This window comes from Cynocephalus volans, chromosome 11 (genome assembly GCF_027409185.1).
Source record: "Cynocephalus volans isolate mCynVol1 chromosome 11, mCynVol1.pri, whole genome shotgun sequence".
NCBI classification, from domain to species: domain Eukaryota; kingdom Metazoa; phylum Chordata; class Mammalia; order Dermoptera; family Cynocephalidae; genus Cynocephalus; species Cynocephalus volans.
The window spans coordinates 115,886,356-115,907,136 of record NC_084470.1 but is presented as its reverse complement, the minus strand read 5'-3'; the positions used below and the strand labels follow the sequence as shown (position 1 = coordinate 115,907,136).

General features: G+C 36.7%; 1 protein-coding gene across 2 annotated transcripts in view; it reads left to right on the top strand.

Annotated features, from left to right (window-relative positions):
• The window catches only part of INTS7 (integrator complex subunit 7), a 96,801-nt gene that overhangs the window by 62,567 nt on the left and 13,453 nt on the right, over positions 1-20,781 (top strand). For both annotated transcript variants that reach the window (XM_063113681.1, XM_063113682.1), the window contains exons 11-17: positions 2,127-2,366; positions 3,898-4,035; positions 5,097-5,303; positions 11,758-11,952; positions 12,501-12,604; positions 13,811-13,879; positions 20,386-20,518. In XM_063113681.1, coding sequence (XP_062969751.1) covers positions 2,127-2,366; positions 3,898-4,035; positions 5,097-5,303; positions 11,758-11,952; positions 12,501-12,604; positions 13,811-13,879; positions 20,386-20,518 — 1,086 coding nt within the window. The remainder of the gene's footprint in view (positions 1-2,126; positions 2,367-3,897; positions 4,036-5,096; positions 5,304-11,757; positions 11,953-12,500; positions 12,605-13,810; positions 13,880-20,385; positions 20,519-20,781) is intronic.

Below are 20,781 nucleotides of genomic sequence, written 5' to 3'. Positions count from 1 at the left end.
GGGGAGATCTCTAGAATCCCCTTGGAACCACAATGCATTTACCTTTAAAAGATTTTTTTTTTTTTTTTTTTTTTTTTTTGTCGTTTTTTCGCGACCGGCACTCAGCCAGTGAGTGCACCGGTCATTCCCATATAGGATCCGAACCCGCGGCGGGAGCGTCGCCGCGCTCCCAGCGCAGCACTCTACCGAGTGCGCCACGGGCTCGGCCCTAAAAGATTTTTTAAAAGAAGCAAAAGCCAGTTTTTTTTCCTGTTGATTGTAGGTGTTGATAAAACATAGGACTCAGCACAGTGGGTCATACATAGGTGATCAGGAAAGGTCCCTGTGTTAGAGGAGGTTACAAACTAGAGTAAGTTACTGCCATGTATATAAGGGACTAAATACCAAGCAGAACTTAATAAATTCCCTGGTAATACAAAAAAAAGTACAGTTCTAATGAGAGGACGTAGTTGGGAATAATTTCAGCTAAGAATATTAAGGAAGACTTCAACAAGTAGATATCATATGAGTTGATTCTTGAAAGATGGGATAGAATTTCAGTGATTTGGGAAAGATTGTACCGCTGTTATAAAAGACTTGAAAGCAGAAATGTATGTACCTGTTATGTTGAAAGAATGGTGAGTAGCTCACTGTGGCTAGATGACATAACATGAGATTGGAAAAATAGTTTGCAGCTTGATCATAGAGCATATCAAAATTCATGGTAGGAACATGGACTTGATTCTGTAGGTAGTGAGGAGATATTAGAATTTTATTTAATTTACTTATTAATTTTTTTTTTGCAGCTGGCTGGTACAGGGAATCCAACCCCAGACCTTGGCCTAAGGCCACACCCTAACCAACTGAGCTAACCAGCCAGCCCAGAATTTTAAAGTATTAGAAATGCTCTAAGGGCCGGCCTGTGGCTCACTTGGGAGCGTGCGGTGCTCATAACACCAAGACCAAGAGTTCAGATCCCTATATAGGGATGGCTGGTTAGCTCACCTGGGAGAGTGTGGTGCTGACAACACCAAGTCAAGGGTTAAGATCCCCTTACCGGTCATCTTTTTAAAAAATAAATAAATAAATAAATAAATAAAAAGAAATGCTCTAACCTTTCTTGTAATTATTATTGTTATTTATGGGAGTGTCTGTTACATGCCAAACTTTGTTGAAGGCTTGTATATACATTTCTTTCAATCTTTCAATAACCCTGTAATGAAATTTGTCCCCTCTTATGCTCATCATAAAGTTAAAGCTCAGAGAGATAAAGTAACTTATTCAAAGCCACCTGTCTAATAAGGGGCAAGCTGAACTTGAATTCTGTGTCTATCAGACGCTAAAGTTTATGATGTGTTCCTAACACCAAGCTGATAGCTATATGGTTGTAATGTAAACGGAAGGATTGATGGGCCCATCTTTTCAAGAGATTGGAATTAGGGAGAGATTTATGTTGTAGTGAGAATGGAAAGGAGCTAAAGGTGGATATTAAGAGATTTGACAAAAGAATCTGTTATGTAAAAGTGAGAGAATTTCTGGGTTCTGATTTTGTTGGCTGGGTTGTTAGTGGTGCCATTAACTAGGTCTGAGTAGGAGAAGCTTTAAAGCCAATTGGTTTTTAGATTTCAATTGAAAAATCAAATAGAAAATTAGAAGCCTCCTCCTACTTCGGTGTGCTTAGATCACCTGGGGCATCTTTTTAAAACTGCAAACTCAGTAACACGAACACCAAAAAAAAAAAGTTAATTCGTTAAGTTTGGGATGGATGGGACCCAGGAATCTATATTTTTATTATCATTACAGGAAATTTTGGCATAGGTAGTTTACAAACCATACTTCAGAAGCAGTTCTTGAAAAGTAATGAAAGTGCAATAATGGTGACATTTAGTTTGGCATATTTTTGGCTCCTAGCATTATTCCTCATGATTTTTATCCTTTCTTTTTAATAGTCCTGACTTGTTATTTTGAACATGGCATACACTGTAAATTGTAATGTAGGATTCAGTCCATCAGGTGTTTTTTATGAAAAATGTTATGCCTGCAGAAAACCTGGCCCTTGATTTTTCCCAGTAACTTCTACAAAGTTCTTTAAAGCTTCACTTACTACCTTCAGAATGTAACTAGTGCATTTTCTCTCTGGTGTGCAGATTGCTCTAAACTGTATGGTGACGTTGGCCAGAGGCAGACCCCATCTCAGCCAGTCAGTGGTTGAGGCCTTGCTGACTCAGATGCACAGTGCTCAGGACACTGCCCGGGTCCTGATGTGCCACTGCCTGGCAGCCATTGCCATGCAGCTGCCAGTCCTGGGTGATGGAATGCTTGGTGACCTCATGGAGCTCTACAAGGTGATCGGACGGTCAGCCACAGACAAACAACAAGAACTTCTGGTAAAGAGCTACTTTTTGAACCTGCTGCAGATGACTGGGATCTGGTCTAGTGGGAATAACTTTAAGAAGTCAACACTACTGTTTGACTTCACCTTGAAAGCAAAACAAGCAATCAGCAGGTTAAAGTAGTTATCTAAGACCGAGAGCATGCTGCAGTCAAGATAGAATTGGCACCATCAGCTTTTCACTATTTTCACTTTTGATTTAGAAAGCCATGTGTAGTTTAGATCTAAAACTGCTTTCTTACTAAGCCCTGTCATGTCAGCCTAGTGTAGCCAAAGCCTTTGACCTAATTTACAGACAAAATGAAAATGAATTTTTTTTCTTTCTTATACAAAGCAAATAAATAATGAACTAATATTGTTTTGTACTTCAGAAAATGTAAGTTCAAACTCTAATGGTAATAATGACTATAGCCCAAATTCCTATTTTCCATTCTAGGACCTTCTTAGCTGTTAAGGATCCAGTTTAAGTTTGTGTAGACTCCTGGAGCTAGGAAAGGTGGATGCTTAGAAAGAAACCATAAATTAAATGAAAGCTGTAAGGGGGCCGCTCCGTATTGTTTCCGTTCATCTGAATGTAGGCCTTGGGAAAGAGTAATGAAATGACTTATTCAAGCCTGTTTTATGTTTAATCCTCCAGAGGGCACTGTGTAAAAGATTAACCCCATCTCATCATTTGCTGTCAGAAAAGGTTACCCTGATGACCAAATGGCTGTGGTCAGGGGAATGACATCATATAGTTACCACAATATGTAAGGATCTTTGTGTGTATGTGTATCAGCTTTGGAATATTAAGAGGCGATTAGCCAAGTTAATTTTTTAATTGAAGTGGCATTTTGAACTAATGTTCTTTATCCCTTTTTAAGGTAATTTTTAATTATGAAATATAATATTTTTTAAAAATCTAAGGAACAATACAGTCAAAACTCTTGCATCCATTACATAGCTTAAGAAAAAAGTATTATTAATACAATTGAAGTCCCCATGTACCTCCCTAATAGCATCTCCTCCCCTCTCCTAGAGGTAACCACTATCCTGGATTTGATATTTATCATTCCCATGCATGTTATACTTTTAACTGCCTAAATATATATCCCTAACTAGTAATATGCAGTATCATTTTGCATATTTTCAACTTTATGTCAATGTTGTTACACTACTACATGTAATCTTTTGCATTTTGCTTATTTTTGTCTATTTTTAAAATAATCTGTATTGATAAGTGTATCTCTAATATATCGATTTCACTGATGTATAGTATCTCATTGTGTTATTATAAATATATATTATATAATTTATTCATATTTATGGGCATTGTTTCTAATAATTTTCTATTATAAACAATGCTCTGAGTCAGTGGAATAAATCATTTAATGACTTCAAAATGAAAAAATAAATGTGAGTGGAAAACAAATTTTGTTCTTTTTCAATGGATTCTAATTAGTTTTTCTCCCTTTTAGTAGGTTATCTATGACATTGGATTAAATTACATGATTTTCTTGATTTTCTTACTTCTTGCTCAATGTTAGGTGAGTTTGGCTACTGTGATTTTTGTAGCCAGTCAGAAAGCATTATCTGCTGAAGTAAAGGCAGTAATTAAGCAGCAGCTTGAAAGCGTCTCCAATGGATGGACTGTATACCGTATTGCCAGACAGGCTTCCAGAATGGTATGTATTACCCTTGTGACTGAGCTGGGTTGATGGAAAAGTCAGGTCACGCACCTTTGGTTGTGTGATTATTAGTCACAGTCAAAATTGAAAATGAAGATGCAAGTACTTTTTAGTCATGGGTTCGAAAGATGATGAAGAAAAGGACCTAATTTTGGTATATATGTTGTTGGTATGTATCATTGTTATGAGGAAGTTAAAATCTGAGCTGTTTATGGCTGTACATTTTTGGTGCCACTTGAATTTTGCCCTATATTGTCATAACCAAGGCCACCTCCCACCTCTTATTTCTATCTTCCTTTGTCAGCATACCACATCTTTTTTCCTTTTCTCTCCCCAACCTTATCATTCTTTAGAAACGGGGGAAAGTTTTAGTATGCTGTACTTTTCTCAGCCATATGGAAAGCCTAACAGTTTTTATTAATTTTGTTTGAGAGAAAATATAGACCATAGTTAGTACAGCAGTCCTTTGGGGATAAGCTTAGAGAACAAAGTTTGAGAAACATTAATCTAGATGACTGAAGCACATGTTCTCAGTTTCACTTTGTATCTCAAGTGGGGAAAGAGCACGACTGGAGAAACAATTCTTCATTATACCGAACCATCCCAAGTGTCCAACTATTGTAGGACACTGAGCGTCCCTGGTCCCCAGGCATTAAGTGGCATTCACACTCTCCCCAACAGTTACCCGCCCCCCTCAGGGTTTCCCTCACCCCACTGAATACCTCATCCAGAGTGACATAGAATAAGTATCTATACTTTCTATATTTTGGACTAAAATTCTAGACTTGGGTTATATTAATTCCTTTTCTTTTTGTATTTGGAACTCTTTAAGTAAAACTTGAGGCATTACATTACATAAAAGTAGCTCAGCATATTTCTCTGAGGAAATATTTAGACTGTGTTTCAAAGAATTATGTAATAGGAAGAATGATTGTTCATGTTTATCCAAGGTTGGGGTTTGTGTTTTAGTAGCTGCATCAACTCTTTCAAATATAGGAGTCTCATCATATGTCCCTCTATTCCTTTTCTTTCTTTCTTTCTTTTTTTTTTTTTTTAAGGGTAATCATGACATGGCTAGAGAGCTTTATCAGAGTTTGCTGACTCAGGTTGCCTCAGAACACTTCTACTTCTGGCTGAATAGTTTGAAGGAGTTCTCACATGCAGAACAGTGTCTCACTGGATTGCAAGAGGAGAATTATAGTTCAGCACTTTCTTGCATTGCTGAGTCTTTAAAATTCTACCACAAAGGGATTGCTTCCTTAACAGTAAGTCCTCTTAATTGTCACTTGGTGGTGATGACTTCTTTGAGAATTCTTTCCCTTCTCTTTTTGAGTTATCTTATTTTAACTACCTTGGGAAACCTGCTAATGTGTATATTTGGCAATATCAAAGTAATAAATAGGTCATGGAAATAAACCTTAACCCTTCCCCCTTTTTAACCTTCATAGATTGACAAAAGTGTATTATTTTGTTTTTGTAAAGTATTGGGTACCACATGTGAAGAGGATTGCTGAATCCATGCAGAAAAGATAAGTGGTATAGAGGGAGGATCCTCCCTCTCCAGACTCCTATTAGTAAAATCCCAACCTGGATCAGTAGCACCGTCAGTTGTAAAACCCTCACCTCATCTCATACCTGGCAGCTACTCACTTAGTAAGTAGAGTTTCTTGCTTTGTAGATAAAGAAAAAATTATCAAGGATTCTAGTGTCTCACTTTTTACCCCTCTGTAATATCCTCCTACTCCAAATTCATAATCAGCCAGCTACAGTTTGCATCTTTTCTGCCAAGAATGTAAAAGGTTTGCAGAGAGTGCAGAGCTTAACATTCCTTATCTTTCCTTGTATTAGTTGTATTTCTAAGTAAGAAACTATCCCCTACAGTGAGCATTTTCTATATTAATGCAAGGGTTTTTTCCCCTCAGAAGTAAAGAGGTTATGTAATCAACATTAAACGTTTTTTTAAGTATTGTCACACAACTTTAAAAATTGTATATATTGCAATCAGGCCATGAAACTTTTGGTACCTGTTTACATATAACATCTAAAATAATTTTAGTGCTAGGCCATCCTGAAAGAAATCCTTCAAAGTAGAACAAAGAATAAACAGATATCAAAAAAGAGACAATATTCAGTCTATTGTGGGACACATTTTTTAAAGTATGATTTTTTTTTTGTTTTTTGCTGGGATTGATTGATGGCTTTTTAAAAGAGGAATACAGGTTCCTTTCTATTTTAAAGGGTAATATTGACAACCATGATTCTTTCCTCTTGATTATTCTGGGAAAAGATTGTTGTTGCCTATATGAGGCTAATGAATGCCTCAGAAAATTTAAAGGTACAATTATTGGCTCAGATCAATATAATTATTTCATTTTCTAGTTTATGTGGAGCAGAAAATTATTAATCATTCAGTACAGTAAATGCTAAGAACTGTGAAACAGGGTCACAAAACAATGAGGCAGATGGAATTAATTTTATGAAAATTCTGTTGAATATTTAATATTCTTTTAATGATTTGTGTGGTATGTGTATTTAATGAGTCTTGGAAGTAATTAAGGACTTAATTCTGACATAGGAAGAAAGCACTTTGCAGCTCTGTCATTAACATAATAGTTTGACCTTAGATAGGTCATTGGGCCCCTAATTTTCTCCTTTTGAAATGGCATTCTTATTCCACAGATTGTAAGCACTTACTATGTGCCAGACACTTTGAGAAAAAAAGAACAGAAAATGATTTTCCGCTTGAGAGTAGTCTAGAGGAAAAGACTATGATTCTTAGTCACTGGAAACTTCCCCCATTTCTGATTGTATTATACTTAAAAGGGTTTTTTTGTTGTTTGTGTTTTTGTTTTTTGATCTGTTTGGCAAGTGTGGATTTGACAGTAGCTTTTTGTCTTTTTAACTGAGTGGATATGTACATGGACTGCCCTTTTACTTCCTGGCATGAAAGATCCATACCTGAGATTGTACATGATCTGTGGATCAAGCTTTTTACCTGCTTCAGCCAAACTAAACAGTTCAAAGTTCTGTGCTTATGGGGATTCTGTAGCAATGTTAGATGTTTAATTTCCCAGTACAGTGGTTAATGATAGAGTTGTATTGCTTCTTAGGAATAAAAATTGTAAAAAAGTGTTTGTATTTGCTTTTTGTACTTTATACAAAATTACTACAAGTTTAGTGCTTTATAAAAAGTTACCTCAAATCTAGTGGCTTAAAACAACACCCATTGATTATTTCACAGTTTCTATGGGTCAGAAGTCCAGGCATGGCTTAGCTGGGTCCTCTGCTCATGGTGTCACAAAACCTCAGGGCCAGTCTCATATGAGTCTCAAAGAGACTCAGGGTCCTCTTCTAAGCTCAGGTACTTGTTGACAGAATTCATTTCCTTGCACTTTTAGAACTTGTGGGAGTTTGCTTCCCAGTAAGAGAATCTCACCCTCTAGACCCTCTTTTAATGGGCTCACCTGATTAGGTCAAAGTCACCCAGAATAATTCCTGTTTTGATTAGTGTAAAGTCAACTCATTAGGGACCTACTATATCATTAAAATCCCATCACCTTTGCTTTTTCCATTAGTTAGAAGCAAGTTACAGGTTCTGCCCACCTTCAAAAGGAGTTTATACAAGATGTTGATACCATGGTCATGAAGCAGAAGAATCTGCTTGGCATTGTGTCTACAGTGGGGGTGGGTTTTTTTTGGGGGGGGGTTGTTGTTGTTGTTAAACATTGAATAGGTATAATACCTACATATATATTATGTAGAGTATTAAAAAAAATACAACAAATACCTAACACCCAGTTTAGGAAATGAGACATTATCAATGCCTTTAAAATTCTTGTGTGCTCCTCCATTTTTATGTATGGTTTCCTGTCCCACAAAGGTTACACCTATTCTGAATCTTGTGTTTTCCATTTCCTTGCCCTTTTGTTTTTAAATTATTTTAATATTCTTTTTTTCCTTCTGCTTTGTCATAGGACATGCTTAGGTCTAGCTTTAGTAGATATTGCCAATTAGTTGCCCATGGTGGTTTCCAATTTAAACTACTACCAGTAGTGTGTGGAAATGCCTTTTTGGGTTCATAGTGCTTCTTGAATCTATGGCTAGATTAAACAGTCTTGGAACATTTGGTCATTATCTCTTCAGATATTGCTTCTTTTCATTTCTCTCTTATTTGGGATTCCAAGTGTAACTACATAAGTTCTTTTTACATATGGTAAATGTCATTTATCTCACACTTTCTTCTGCATTTTCCATCTTTTTATCTCTTCATGCTTCCCTCTTAATGTTTTCTTCTGACCTATCTTCCAATTTAGTAATGCTCTCTTCCTTTGTGTCTAATCTGCAATAAAACCCCCCATTCATTGAGTTCTTAATTTTATTTATTATGTTTTTTCAGTTTTAGAATTTCCATTTGATTATTTTATATTTTCCAGTTCTCAGCCAGGGTTCTCTATTTTGTCATGTAATTTCTTTAACATATTACTCATAGTTATTTTAAAATTCATGTCTGATATCTCTGTTATCTGGATATGTAGCGGTTTGTATCTTTGACCTTTATTTTTCTTTTGGTTTGGGGGATTTTGTCTTTTTTGTACTCTTGGTTATTTTTTATTGAGTTTTAAACTCTGTGTGAAAAAAATGATTGTGATTACATAACCCAGAGCCTTAAATTATCTTTCTTTGCATTTGGTAGGCATTCAGGCTAAGGGCAGATAACCTTAATCCAGCCAAGGATTGAACTGATTCAAAGCTAGGCTTCAGTCCTTGTAAGAGCCAGTGTATTTGGGGGGTTCTTCTAGCTCCTAGGGTAAAGCCCTTCAGAATTACAGCAGAAAACCTGAAGTGTTTTTTTTTTTTTCCACAGCCCCACCTCTAATCTTATGAAACTACCAAAAGGTCTGAGCAGCTTCTCAGACTCTTAGCAGCAATTTTCAAGTTAGAATATGTCTTAAGAGGGAAAATGTCACCGAATGTCAGTTTTACCTTTTGGGGTTTTCCTTCTTTCCATGGTTTTGGCTCCACAAGTCTTTATTGCCTTTTCAGTGCTTTCAAACGGATGTTTTTAATGTTTTGTTCTATTTTCCTAGTTCTTAGCAGGAGGCCTGGTTTAATCTAGTTCACCATTCCTTTAGGCTTATCTTTTAAAAACTGAGCTTATGCTAAGTGAAATAAGCCAGTCACAGAAGACAAATACTGTATGATTCTACTTATATGAGATATGTACAGTAGTCACATTTGTAGAAACAGAAAGTGGAATGGTGGTTGCCAGGGGCTTGGGGGAAAAGGAAAAGGGGAGTTTGAGGAGTATACAGCTTCAGTTCAGCAATGAAAAAGTTCTGGAGATCTCTTGTACAACAATGTGTATATACTTAATACTACTAAAAGTATACTTAAAAATGGTTGAGATAGTAAATTTTATGTGCTTTTTACTACATATATATTTTTTTCTTTTTTAAATGAGCTTCTCAAGTAGCTTTCTTTTCAGCCATATTGGTTTCTTTAGCTGGCTTCATTTAGAAAATGAGATATGTACTACACATCAGAAATTCAGGGAAGTAGCATCATATCCATGCTTAACACAAATTTAACTCTGTTCAGCAAAAAAAGAAAAAAGAAAAAGCACATGAAGAAGAAAAACAAATAACGAGGAAGAAAAATAGCAATTTAGTAAAATAATAGGGGCAGTTCTGCCAGCTGTTCTTCTCAGTTAGTTCATGCCCTAGAGTGAGCATTAAAAGAGCCCGAGTTTGGTGTTCCTTTATCTGGCTGTGTTGAACTAACTGGAATGATTCCTGAGGAATTTTCAGGGGTGATTTTGATTATTATATGCAATATTTGCTTTACCTGCTGACCCTAGGACCAAACCTCTGTTTAAGCTTTAGCCCCAATGTAAAAAAAATGATAGCCTTTATTTCTCATTTGGCATTATTCGTACATCTGTAGTCTAAATTTTATTTCATTATATATCTCTCATCTTTTATGGATTTTACCTTTTAAAGTCTTTGACCTTTATGACAAATCTATCTCTCGTGTGTTCTTTTTGAACATGTGGGCTATGTTTAACATTGCCTCCTTCAGTATAACAACAGTACATGGTGGCATAATCACTGTCAAGGTTATCATCTTATATCATCAATCAGGTATTTCTTTTAAGTGAGAAATAAATCCGAGTAGCAGAAAATTTCTTTCATTCCAACTACAGCTTCCTTTTCTTTCAGTTGTATAATGCCTGTTAGAACAGTATTGCCAATGTTTTTTGTCTGGTAAGATGGTCTGTACTGTATTTATATAATAGTATCGCATACACCTACTTGTACCCCTGTCCCTTCTAAAGTTGCTGATGAGCAGTAAATTAAAAATAGCAAATAGCAGCTTAAGGAGCAGAGGAAGCAGGGGAATTTATCTTCCCATAAGAGCAAATCAAATCTTATCTAAGAAATCAGAAACAATAAAAATAATCTCTTTAATATCGTAATCTGTGCTGTTGCACGATTAGAACAAAACATCCCAAAGGTTGAAAACCACAGGATTAAATATTCTGAGTACAGTTAGTACCTCTGCCTTATATAAAATGTTTCATCAAGGCCCTTTGCAGTTTAGTGGGATACTAGAGCAAGTATATGTTCTTATAAAGGATATAGGGAATGGTTTACTGTTTTGCAGAGTAAGATGTAAATGCTACCAAGTAATAAACTTATCAATAATTTGATACTTAATAGTAGAGAGAACTATACTAAGGTCAGCACATGGTACTTGGCGGGATGGATAATATGTAACTGACTTCTAGAACCAGAAAATTACACGCCTGGTTTTCCTACCAAAGGGGAAAAAAAAAAAAAAGTATGAGATAATATCTAAGAAACAGCATCACTATGCGTTGAGCATGTCATGTCAAAGAGGAAAACTAATTTCACTATGCCTCTATTTATTGTTAAATTAGCATATATTTTAGTATGTGCCTTTTGTTGAAAACACAGTGCTGCATTCTCCACTAGGGCATTTGCCAAATAAGATGAAGGTCGCCTTAGTTCTCTGCCCACGCTGGCTTGACCTACCATTATTTGCATTCTCTAACTAGCTAATGGTACTCTTTGCTACCCAATACCTACTCCTGACACCCTTCCATTCTCATTGAAACTTATTTGTGTGTTATAACCTATTCTTTCTTTGTGGTTTCTCTGCTTTCTAAAGTGTCTACTCAGAAGTTCTTTATAAAATTAATCTGGGCTATCCATGGAAAAAGGCAGCTTTGAGGCAATGTGCTTTTTAAAATAGTGACTGTCTAGAAACATATTTCTGCTGTCCTTATCTTTCTTTTCTTCCTCCCTGCCCCCAACTTTTAAAGATACTGTTAATGATTCCAGTCATGGGAATTTCAGATTAGAAAAGTAGGAAGGTGATAAGGGGATTGGGAGGAATAGCAGTGTCCTGAAGCATCCCTTATATGGTATCTTATTGAAGGTGTTCTAGCCAACCCACATGTTGTGAGGTCTTTGTGAAGGTAGGAAGTAAGGAACCTTTGGAATACTGATGGAACATGCAGTTTTTCAGAGCTGATGCTAATGACAGTAACTTTTTCTTTCTAATATTACATAATTCTCCTTATAATTTCAGTGTTAGAACCTGTTGCACTTGTGCACAAACTGTGACAAATACTTGGTACTGCCCCATCTTGCTGTTATACTTACTTTGTCTTAAATATCTCTTTTTTTCCCCCAGGCTGCCAGTACACCACTGAATCCTTTAAGTTTTCAATGTGAATTTGTAAAACTCAGGATTGACCTTCTACAAGCCTTCTCTCAACTTATCTGTACTTGCAATAGCCTAAAGACAAGCCCCCCACCTGCTATTGCCACAACAATTGCCATGACTTTAGGAAATGACCTTCAGAGGTGTGGTCGCATCTCCAATCAGGCATGTCTTAACTTTATTTCCAGTGCAGTTTTTAATTACACTTTAGAATTTTTTGAAGTTAGTTGTGAGATGAAAAGTTCTGAAATTTAAAATCAGTGGTGATTTAGACATTAAGAGTCAAATGCTTACTAATTCATCTCTCTTGCCAAAAATAAGCTGATGTGTTATTAGAACAACAGTGATTGATATCTCAACTGGTACTACATGTTTATATGAAGAGAAAGGACATACATTTTAAAGAAACTTGGGAATGTTTATAGCTCTTAATTATTTTAGTGGAACTTGAAGCTAAAGTGCAAATGTTTTTTGTTTATAGATGCCATATATAAATTATTATAATCTTGTAAACATTTATAGTTTCATTTGCTGTATTTGTTGGTTTTTCTTAACAAAAGTTATGCCAATGAAAGTAATAATGAAAAGAGTTCAGTATTCTTTGAATTTTTATTATTTTGGAATGAGTTTTTTTATGTTTTGATTTTTGTGGTGTTTATACAGTAATGATAGCATGTTTGTTTGTTGTGATTAATATTCTTCCTTCTTTATAGATGAAACAATCCATGGAAGAATTCCGAAGCCTTGCTTCCCGATATGGGGATCTTTATCAGGCATCTTTTGATGCTGACTCAGCAACTTTGAGGAATGTAGAACTGTATCCTAAGCTTGCCCCAGAATTTCTTGTTCTTTGAAAGGATTCTATTAAATATAGACTAAATACCTCAGTTATGCTTAACTACAAAATATATGTTAGATAAGCCTACAAACTTACTAAAATAACTTCCTCTTTGAAATCTAGTATGAGCAGAGTGATTTTACGTTCTAACTTCAACTAGGCTTTAAAAAAAAAGGTGGTAACTCAATGGTGGGCTTCCTCCGTCTCCAGGAAGAGCATCCAGAGTCTGCGTTCCACCAGTGTTGGCATACCTTGTGCCTACTTTAGGTACAACGGACAACACAAGACGTTTTTCCACCAGAAAATATTTTCTGTTTCGCTTTACCTTTTTTTCTTTGTGGCCAGCAATCCTAGTTCTCAGTACCTTTATTAATGATCTATTTAATAATTTAGTCATCACTTTTGTTCCCTAAACACTCTCTGAGTTCTCCATATTTAAGTTGTAGGACTTACCAATCAGCAGTTCTTGGCATTTTGGTTTGCTGATGGAAACCTGAACCTGATAAATGCTGTGGACCCTCTGCCCTGCAAAATGCATATGTGCACACACCCAAAATTTGCACACAATTTCAGAAGGGTTGACAGACCCCTTGAGCCCCAACTTAGGAACCTGTAGGGTGAAGGCTCTACAGATCATTGGATTTTTGGTGGTTTTTTCCCTTAACTTTTATCAGGAAAACCTTTTTTTTTTTTTTTTTTTTTTTGCTTGTTTGTTTCAAACTCTTATGAAGAACCCCCATACCTAAGACATAGAAACAGAGTTGCTGTGATTAAATCATAGAGCCTGTTGCTTGGTTCCCCCTTTCCATATAGACAGCCTCTGAAGTACCCTTCCTGGAACAGACTTTGAGAATCACTATTATGATAGACAGTATATAGCCCTTAAAAGGAGAAAGTAGAGCCCTACCCTGCCTGTGTGTGCTGAACTGGGGTGCAGAGAAAGCCACCAGTGCTGTCCCAGAAAACAGTAACAATGGCTCTGTGGGCATGTCAGTGGTATTGATGTGATCACCACATCTTGGGCACAGGTGCTGATGGTCAGCTTTGTGCCCCATGAACCACTGAGTTGATAACATGATGGCCTTCACTAAAAATACCATCCTCATCTTGACTCATTCCGTATTCAGATAATATAAAATCTGTAGTAGATTTCTCATTTCATGTATAACCTTGACATTAATTCAGACAGCAGCAGAGCTGTTTACTAATATCTCACGCAATAGAAGCACTGATTTTGGATCCAGAATCAGCAAGGTAATTCTTTTTCTTTTTTAAGATGACCGGTAAGGGAATCTTAACCCTTGACTTGGTGTTGTCAGCACCACGCTCTCCCAAGTGAACTAACCAGCCATCCCTATATAGGGAACTGAACCCAGGGCCTTGATGTTATCAGCACCATACTCTCCCAAGTGAGCCATGGGCCGACCCTAGGTAATTCTAATAATAGTTTACATTACAAAATACTTTCAAATATGTTACCTTACCTAATCATCACAACAGTGTTTTAGAAGAGGTGTTATAGAAGAAAAAAAACAAGTGGAAGAACTCTTTCAGTATTTGCCCAGTGTCACATAACTGGTGACAAAACATAGATTTTTTTTTTTTTTTTTTTGCTTTTTTTTTTTTCGTGACCGGCACTCAGCCAGTGAGTGCGCCAGCCATTCCTATATAGGATCCAAACCGCGGCGGGAGCATCGTTGCGCTCCCAGCGCCGCACTCTCCCGAGTGCGGCTCACAAAACATAGATTTTATGATTCTTTGCTTACCTCCTGCCTCCTGTTTTCAAAACATTGACTTGGAAAAATAACTGGGAAGGAATTCTTTGAACGTGAACAATTTCTTGTATAGCTAAACTTTGTTATGAAAAATTGACTTAATAATACAGTTAAGCTTGAACTTGAAAGTTTTATTCTTTAGTTTCCCAAACCAATATAAACTTCTGATTTTACTTTATTAAAATTCTTCTCTCCCCCAGTAACTAATTAATTATTTAAAATAATTGTTTTTATTAGTGATTTCCCCCCATTATAATACTCTGTTTTGGAATATACATTTTCACTGTCTCCAATTCAATCTAGTAAGGCCTGAGATCGGCTTACTAAAGAGAATGTAATCAACAAAGCATTTTAAATTTCTTTGCTCTAAAGCATTGACTTACCATTTTATTTCAGGGCAATACCAAGGTCTTCACAATCTGTTTTAAACTGCTAGTCACTCTCAGACGAGGCCACTTAGCTGGGTTTTTCCTACTCTCATTTATGTTCATCTTCCTCTTAGACATGCAGTATTCCTTTAAAAAAAAAAAAAAAAAACAAGCTTCTCCCTTTTAAATTTAAAAGTGTTGTTAAGCCTCCATGTCTTTCACAATCTTTTTCAGTTAACTGATACTTTCAGGTTCACACCATTTCTGATCATAGCATACTCATTTTACCTCTTATTTACTCATTTTACAAATATTATTGTACTGTTGATTGACACAGTAGACATCAGGATTTTCCTTGATTGATTTTCTAACACAGAGTTAGGCACATGGGGTGAAGGGCGTTATCTAGTCAGTTCAAACATGATCCCTTACTCTCTCTCAACCTCTTCCCTCCTTACCATCTTTTTCCACTCTTCTCCATCCCCATCAATCTCCCGAACCCATTTCCCTAGCTTTTCCCCTTTATAGAGATGAAAAATTGGAAAGGAAAGCTTGTACCTTGAATGGTAGTGCTTTGGGTCACATTCTCAGTGTACAGCTGCAGCAGTGGATTTCTTCTGAAGCTTCTGTTCTTGATATTGTGTACTTCTGAACCTTCCAAATAAAGAAGGACCTGCTGCTAAAAAGAGCCTCAAGAGAGTGAGGCATGCCCAGAATTATTCTCTGGAGGTGTAGCTACATTGATTATTTCACTATGTTTTTACAAAAATCTGTCTATCTCTTTCATAACCTAGAAGGTTTTTTGGGAGAAGGGACCTTGTCTTATTCAACTTTGTGTCTCCAGCAGCTAACATAGTGCCTGAACCAGTATGTTCAATAAATTCAGAGTAGGAAAAGGTAGATGTTTATAGCTATGAATGTTATTATCTACCTCATACCAACTTTTGGGAATTATCAAGATGTATTTTGAGGTGGTTTCTATTATGTTCACCTAGTCTAGCTTCTTACTTGCTCTATCATGATTCCTTTAAATTTAACCTTTATTTCTGTTGCCTGGAAAAATAAGGAAGTGGCTTCTGGCCATGACAGACTAACTAGCATTGGACTTCCATTGTACTGTAAACAAGTAGAAACCTGGATAAAACTTTTGAATCAACTGTTTTTAGACATTGGACAAAAGGCAGCTCAGGAATATAATCCCTGAGAAAAGAGACACAGATGAAGTAAGCTCTATAATAGTCTGCTTCCCTCTACCTGAAGGCCCTTTTTAAACTGCCTGTCAGGGAGGAGGAACCAAAGCAGAACACAGTGGTACTTAGTTGAAGAGGTAGAGATGAGGGTTTAGAGAACATGAAGAAGTTGGAATTTACAAGGCAGGAGGGAAGGAAGCTGTCCTGAGAAAGAGCTCCAGAAATCTACATTGGCTGTGAATCTTTTGGCTGAATACTAAGCTGCACATATGTACAGTGAAACTGCACAAGACTGGGCAAGAAACAAGTACTAGAAAAAGAATAATTACCAGGAAGCCAGAAGCCGAACAATTAACTGAGTTCATGCAGGCTGAGAAATGTTTGAATTTCAACCACCCAAATTGAAGTGACCTTATTGAACACACAGAACATTCAGGAGAGAGACCAGAAGTGCCACACCACTTTAGTAGTAGGGCTGAACTGGCCCTAAAGTAAAGATTACTTTAGACCTGTCCTAACAAAACTTAAAGTAAAGCTTGAAAGAATCAGAATTATGCACAAGTAACCTCAATGTCTACCAAGACAAAATTTAACATTCTTTAAAGACAACAAAATTTTTAAAAAAGCAGTGTAAGATCCACAATTGTAGCATCGGTCAAAAGTTAGTAGACATAAGTAGGAGCAGAAAATGTGACAAATAGCCAAGAGAAAACTCAGTCAGTTAGAAAACAGACTCAAATGACAGATTATGGCACATTTTCTCTTTGTAAGATGCCATTAAGAAAATGAAAAGACAGGTTACAGACAGGAAGGAAATATTCTCAAACATATTCTTTCAAAAGATTTGTATCCAGAATATTAAGAACACTGTATACTCAAGACAACCCAATTTTTAAAAATTGACAAGAGACTTGAACAAACACCTCAACATGCTGATGTCCAACAGGGAACGTGAAAAGATGCTTGACATCATTGTTCATCCAAGAAATGCTAATTAAAATCACAATGAGATATTCACTAACACCCACTAGAACAGCTAAAATTAAAAATTAAGGGCCGAGCCCGTGGCGCACTCGGGAGAGTGCAGCGCTGGGAGCGCGGCCACGCTCCCGCCGCGGGTTCGGATCCTATATAGGAATGGTCGGTGCACTCACTGGCTGAGTGCCGGTCACGAAAAAAGACAAAAAAAAAAAAAAAATTAAAAATTAAAATTGAAAATACTGGGGCCAACCCTGTGGCTCACTCGGGAGAGTGCGGCGCTGGGAGCGCCACAGCCGTGGGTGTGAATCCTATGTAGGAATGGCCGGTGCACTCACTGGCTGAGCGTGGTGTGGGCGACACCAAGCCCAGGGTTACGATCCCCTTACCAGTCACACAAAAAAAAAAAAAAAAGAATTGAAAATACCGAATGTTGGTAAGGATATGGAGAAGCTTGAATTTATACATTCTTGGGAATGCAGAATGATTCAGCCAGTTTGAAAAACTGTTTGGCAGTGTCTTACAAAATTAGACATGCAGTTTCCATATGATCAGCAATTCTACTCCTACTTATTTACCCAAGAGAAATGACTTCCACACAGACTTATGCAGATGTTCACAGCAGCTTTATTTGTATTAACAAAAAGTGGAAAAATTCAAATGTCTCTCAACAGGCTAATGGAGAAACAAATTGTAGTATTATCCATACAGTGGAATACTACTCAGCAAAAAAGGTGAATAACATATTAATACATGCAGAAACCATGGATGCCTCTCAAAAACATAATGCTGTGAAAGAAGCCAACAGAGAAAGTTCGTGAAACCAAAATCTGGTTCTTTGAAAAGGTCAATAAAATTGATGAAACTAGCTTGTGTGAGCAAGGAGAATAAACCATGCAGGTTACCAATATTAGAAGTAAGAGGGCCGAGCCCGTGGTGCACTCAGTAGAGTGTGGCGCTGGGAGCGCGGCGACGCTCCTGCCGCGGGTTCGGATCCTATATAGGAATGGTCGGTGCACTCACTGGCTGAGTGCCGGTCACGAAAACGGCAAAAAAAAAAAAAAAAAAAAAGAAGTAAGAGTATCAATACAAATCCTATAGACATTAAAAGCATAATAGCAACGTGTGCCAATAAATTTGCTAATTTAGGTGAACAGGATAAATTCAAATATTCTTTATGAACATAGACATAAAAATCTTTAATAAAACATGAACAAGGGCCGGCCCGTGGCTCACTCGGGAGAGTGCGGTGCTGATAACACCAAGGCCCCGGGTTCGGATCCCATATACAGATGGCCGGTTCGCTCACTGGCTAAGCGTGGTGCTGACAACACCAAGTCAAGGGTTAAGATCCCCTTACCGGTCATCTTTTAAAATAAATAAATAAATAAATAAAACATGAACAAATTGAAACCAACAATATATAAAAGGATAATACTTCAGGTATTAGTAGGGTCTATACCAGGAATGCTAAGTTGAAAATCAGTGCATGTTATTCACCATATTTTAGAATAGATGAGAAAAACTAAAGAGAGAGGACTTAACTACTGATTTCAAGACTTACAGTACTTACGGTAGTTAAGAGTACTTACAATACAGTACTTACAGTAGTTAAGACAGTATGATATTGGCTTATGGGCAGAATGAAGAGTCCAGAAATAGATGCTCATATGTGGCCAATTGACTTTCGACACAAGGTAATTCAATGGGAAAGGATATTCTTTTCAACAGATTGTGCTGAAACAACTAAATATATAGGAAAAACAAAAAATGTATATGGAAAGTATATGGTGTCACACCATACACAAGACAGTGTATATTGTATGGCTCTAAATGAAATATTAGGAAACATAAATTTCATTTATAGAGATAAAAAGCAAATCTGTGGTTGCCTAAAGCCAGAAATGGAATTGTTTTATTAGTAAGTCACTTTGTAAAAGACTTTAAATTTCTTTATGCATTATTTGTGTAGTTTAGTTTGTTTTAAAGTCCATTATATAAATGAAGTTCAGTTCTTGTCTTAATGGAACTTAAGATATAGCAGAGATCTTTGAAGCCAGGTGATTGTGAACATGAATCCCTTATCGCTCAGTCCTAGCTATATGAATATATTTCATCTCACTGAGCCACATGTGCATAAACTATGGGTAGATAATGATGCCTATTTCCCATTAGAAAATTAAATGAAATAACCTATATAAAGTAATTAGCTGAAGTGCCTTGCACATAGTAGGCATTAAAAGGATAATAGGAATAATAATAACAGTGTTATGCCCAGCATATTTAAATACCCACATTGCATTTTTGGAAGTTTAGTTAGAATGCAAGAGCTTTGCTTTCTTTTCTTGCTTAGAATTATTTTCAGAAATTTTGGGGGGTTTGAAGCATAGTGGAAAAAGGAAGAAATCTAAGTTAAACTTTTCCCAGCATGCTCTGGATACTGGCTCTCCCCTGCACATTGCTGCACATTGCATCTCCACTCTTTAGATTCATGCCATCTCCCCAGCTGTGAATGCCTCTGTACTTTCCACCTCTCCAGATCTTATTCATCCTACTTACCTAGTGATTTGTTGGAGACCATTGTCTTCTGATATTCCTCATTCTTCTGAACTGACATTCCTCAGCTCCCTCCATATTCTGGTCTATTACTTAGAGACCCTTATTGATAATTTGGTACTTATCTGCTGGTTTTATTGATAGTTACCTTTCAGATGTCTTCTGTCCCTTGCCTCATGGCAGCGACAAGGTTTAAACACTTACATACTACCTAACAACCAAAGTGATTAAGGATTACATAATTTGAAGTCAGATCTGGGTTTCAATTCCAGCTTACTACTTAATAGTTATATGACTGCAGGTAAATTACTTAACCTCTTGTATTAGTCTATTTATGTTGCTTATAACAAAATACTTGGAACTGGGTAAAAATTAGTAAAGAAAATGAAATTTACTACTTACAGTTTCTGAGGCTAAGTCCGAAGTCCATCTGGTGGTGGCAACAGTGACCCAGTGGTCTCACGTCACAAGATGGTGAAAGCAGAGAGAGCAGAAAGAGAGAGACAGACTCTCTTCTTTTAAAGCCCTCAGAACCACGCCCCTGACCACCATTTTTAATCCATTCACTACTGCATCATCCTACAATCCAATCACCTCTTTAAGGCTCTACCTTCCAATTACCATAATAGGATTTCCCACTCTCTTAACAGTCACAGTGGGAGCTAAGTTTCTAATACATAAAACTTGTGGGACACAATTCAAGCTTCAGGGTGTTTTGGGGGGACATAATTCAATCCACTACACCTCTCCAAGCCTCAGTTTCCCAATCTGTAAATGGAAATAACTTTATTATTTTAAAAATTAAATGAGAATGTGTGGAAAGGGCCTGGCACATCTAGGCATTAAAATAGTTACTGTTTTGGTTGATTAATTGATACTGATTTTTACTTCAGTTTCCAGGAATATGGATCTACTGGAGGAGCCCACGCTGATAGTGAATATGAGAGAAGAATGATGTCTGTATATAATCATGTCTTAGACGAAGTGGAATCACTTAATCGGAAATATACCCCTGTTTCTTATATGGCAAGTGGCATTTGCTTTATTGAGTTTTTATTTGCAAGTGGTTTTTTTTATTCATTTCTGGCACTTAATTCTGTAAGCTCAACAAGTTAGCCTCTCTGTACCTGTTTTTTTCATCTATAAGACAGTGTTAATATAGTACCTACCTCATAGCATCATGGTGAGGATTAAGTGAAATAATCCATGAAAGCAATTAGCACATCTCTAGCTGCTACATAGCCACATTAACATGTAAAATCTGCTCTATAGGATGCAGATAAAAATTT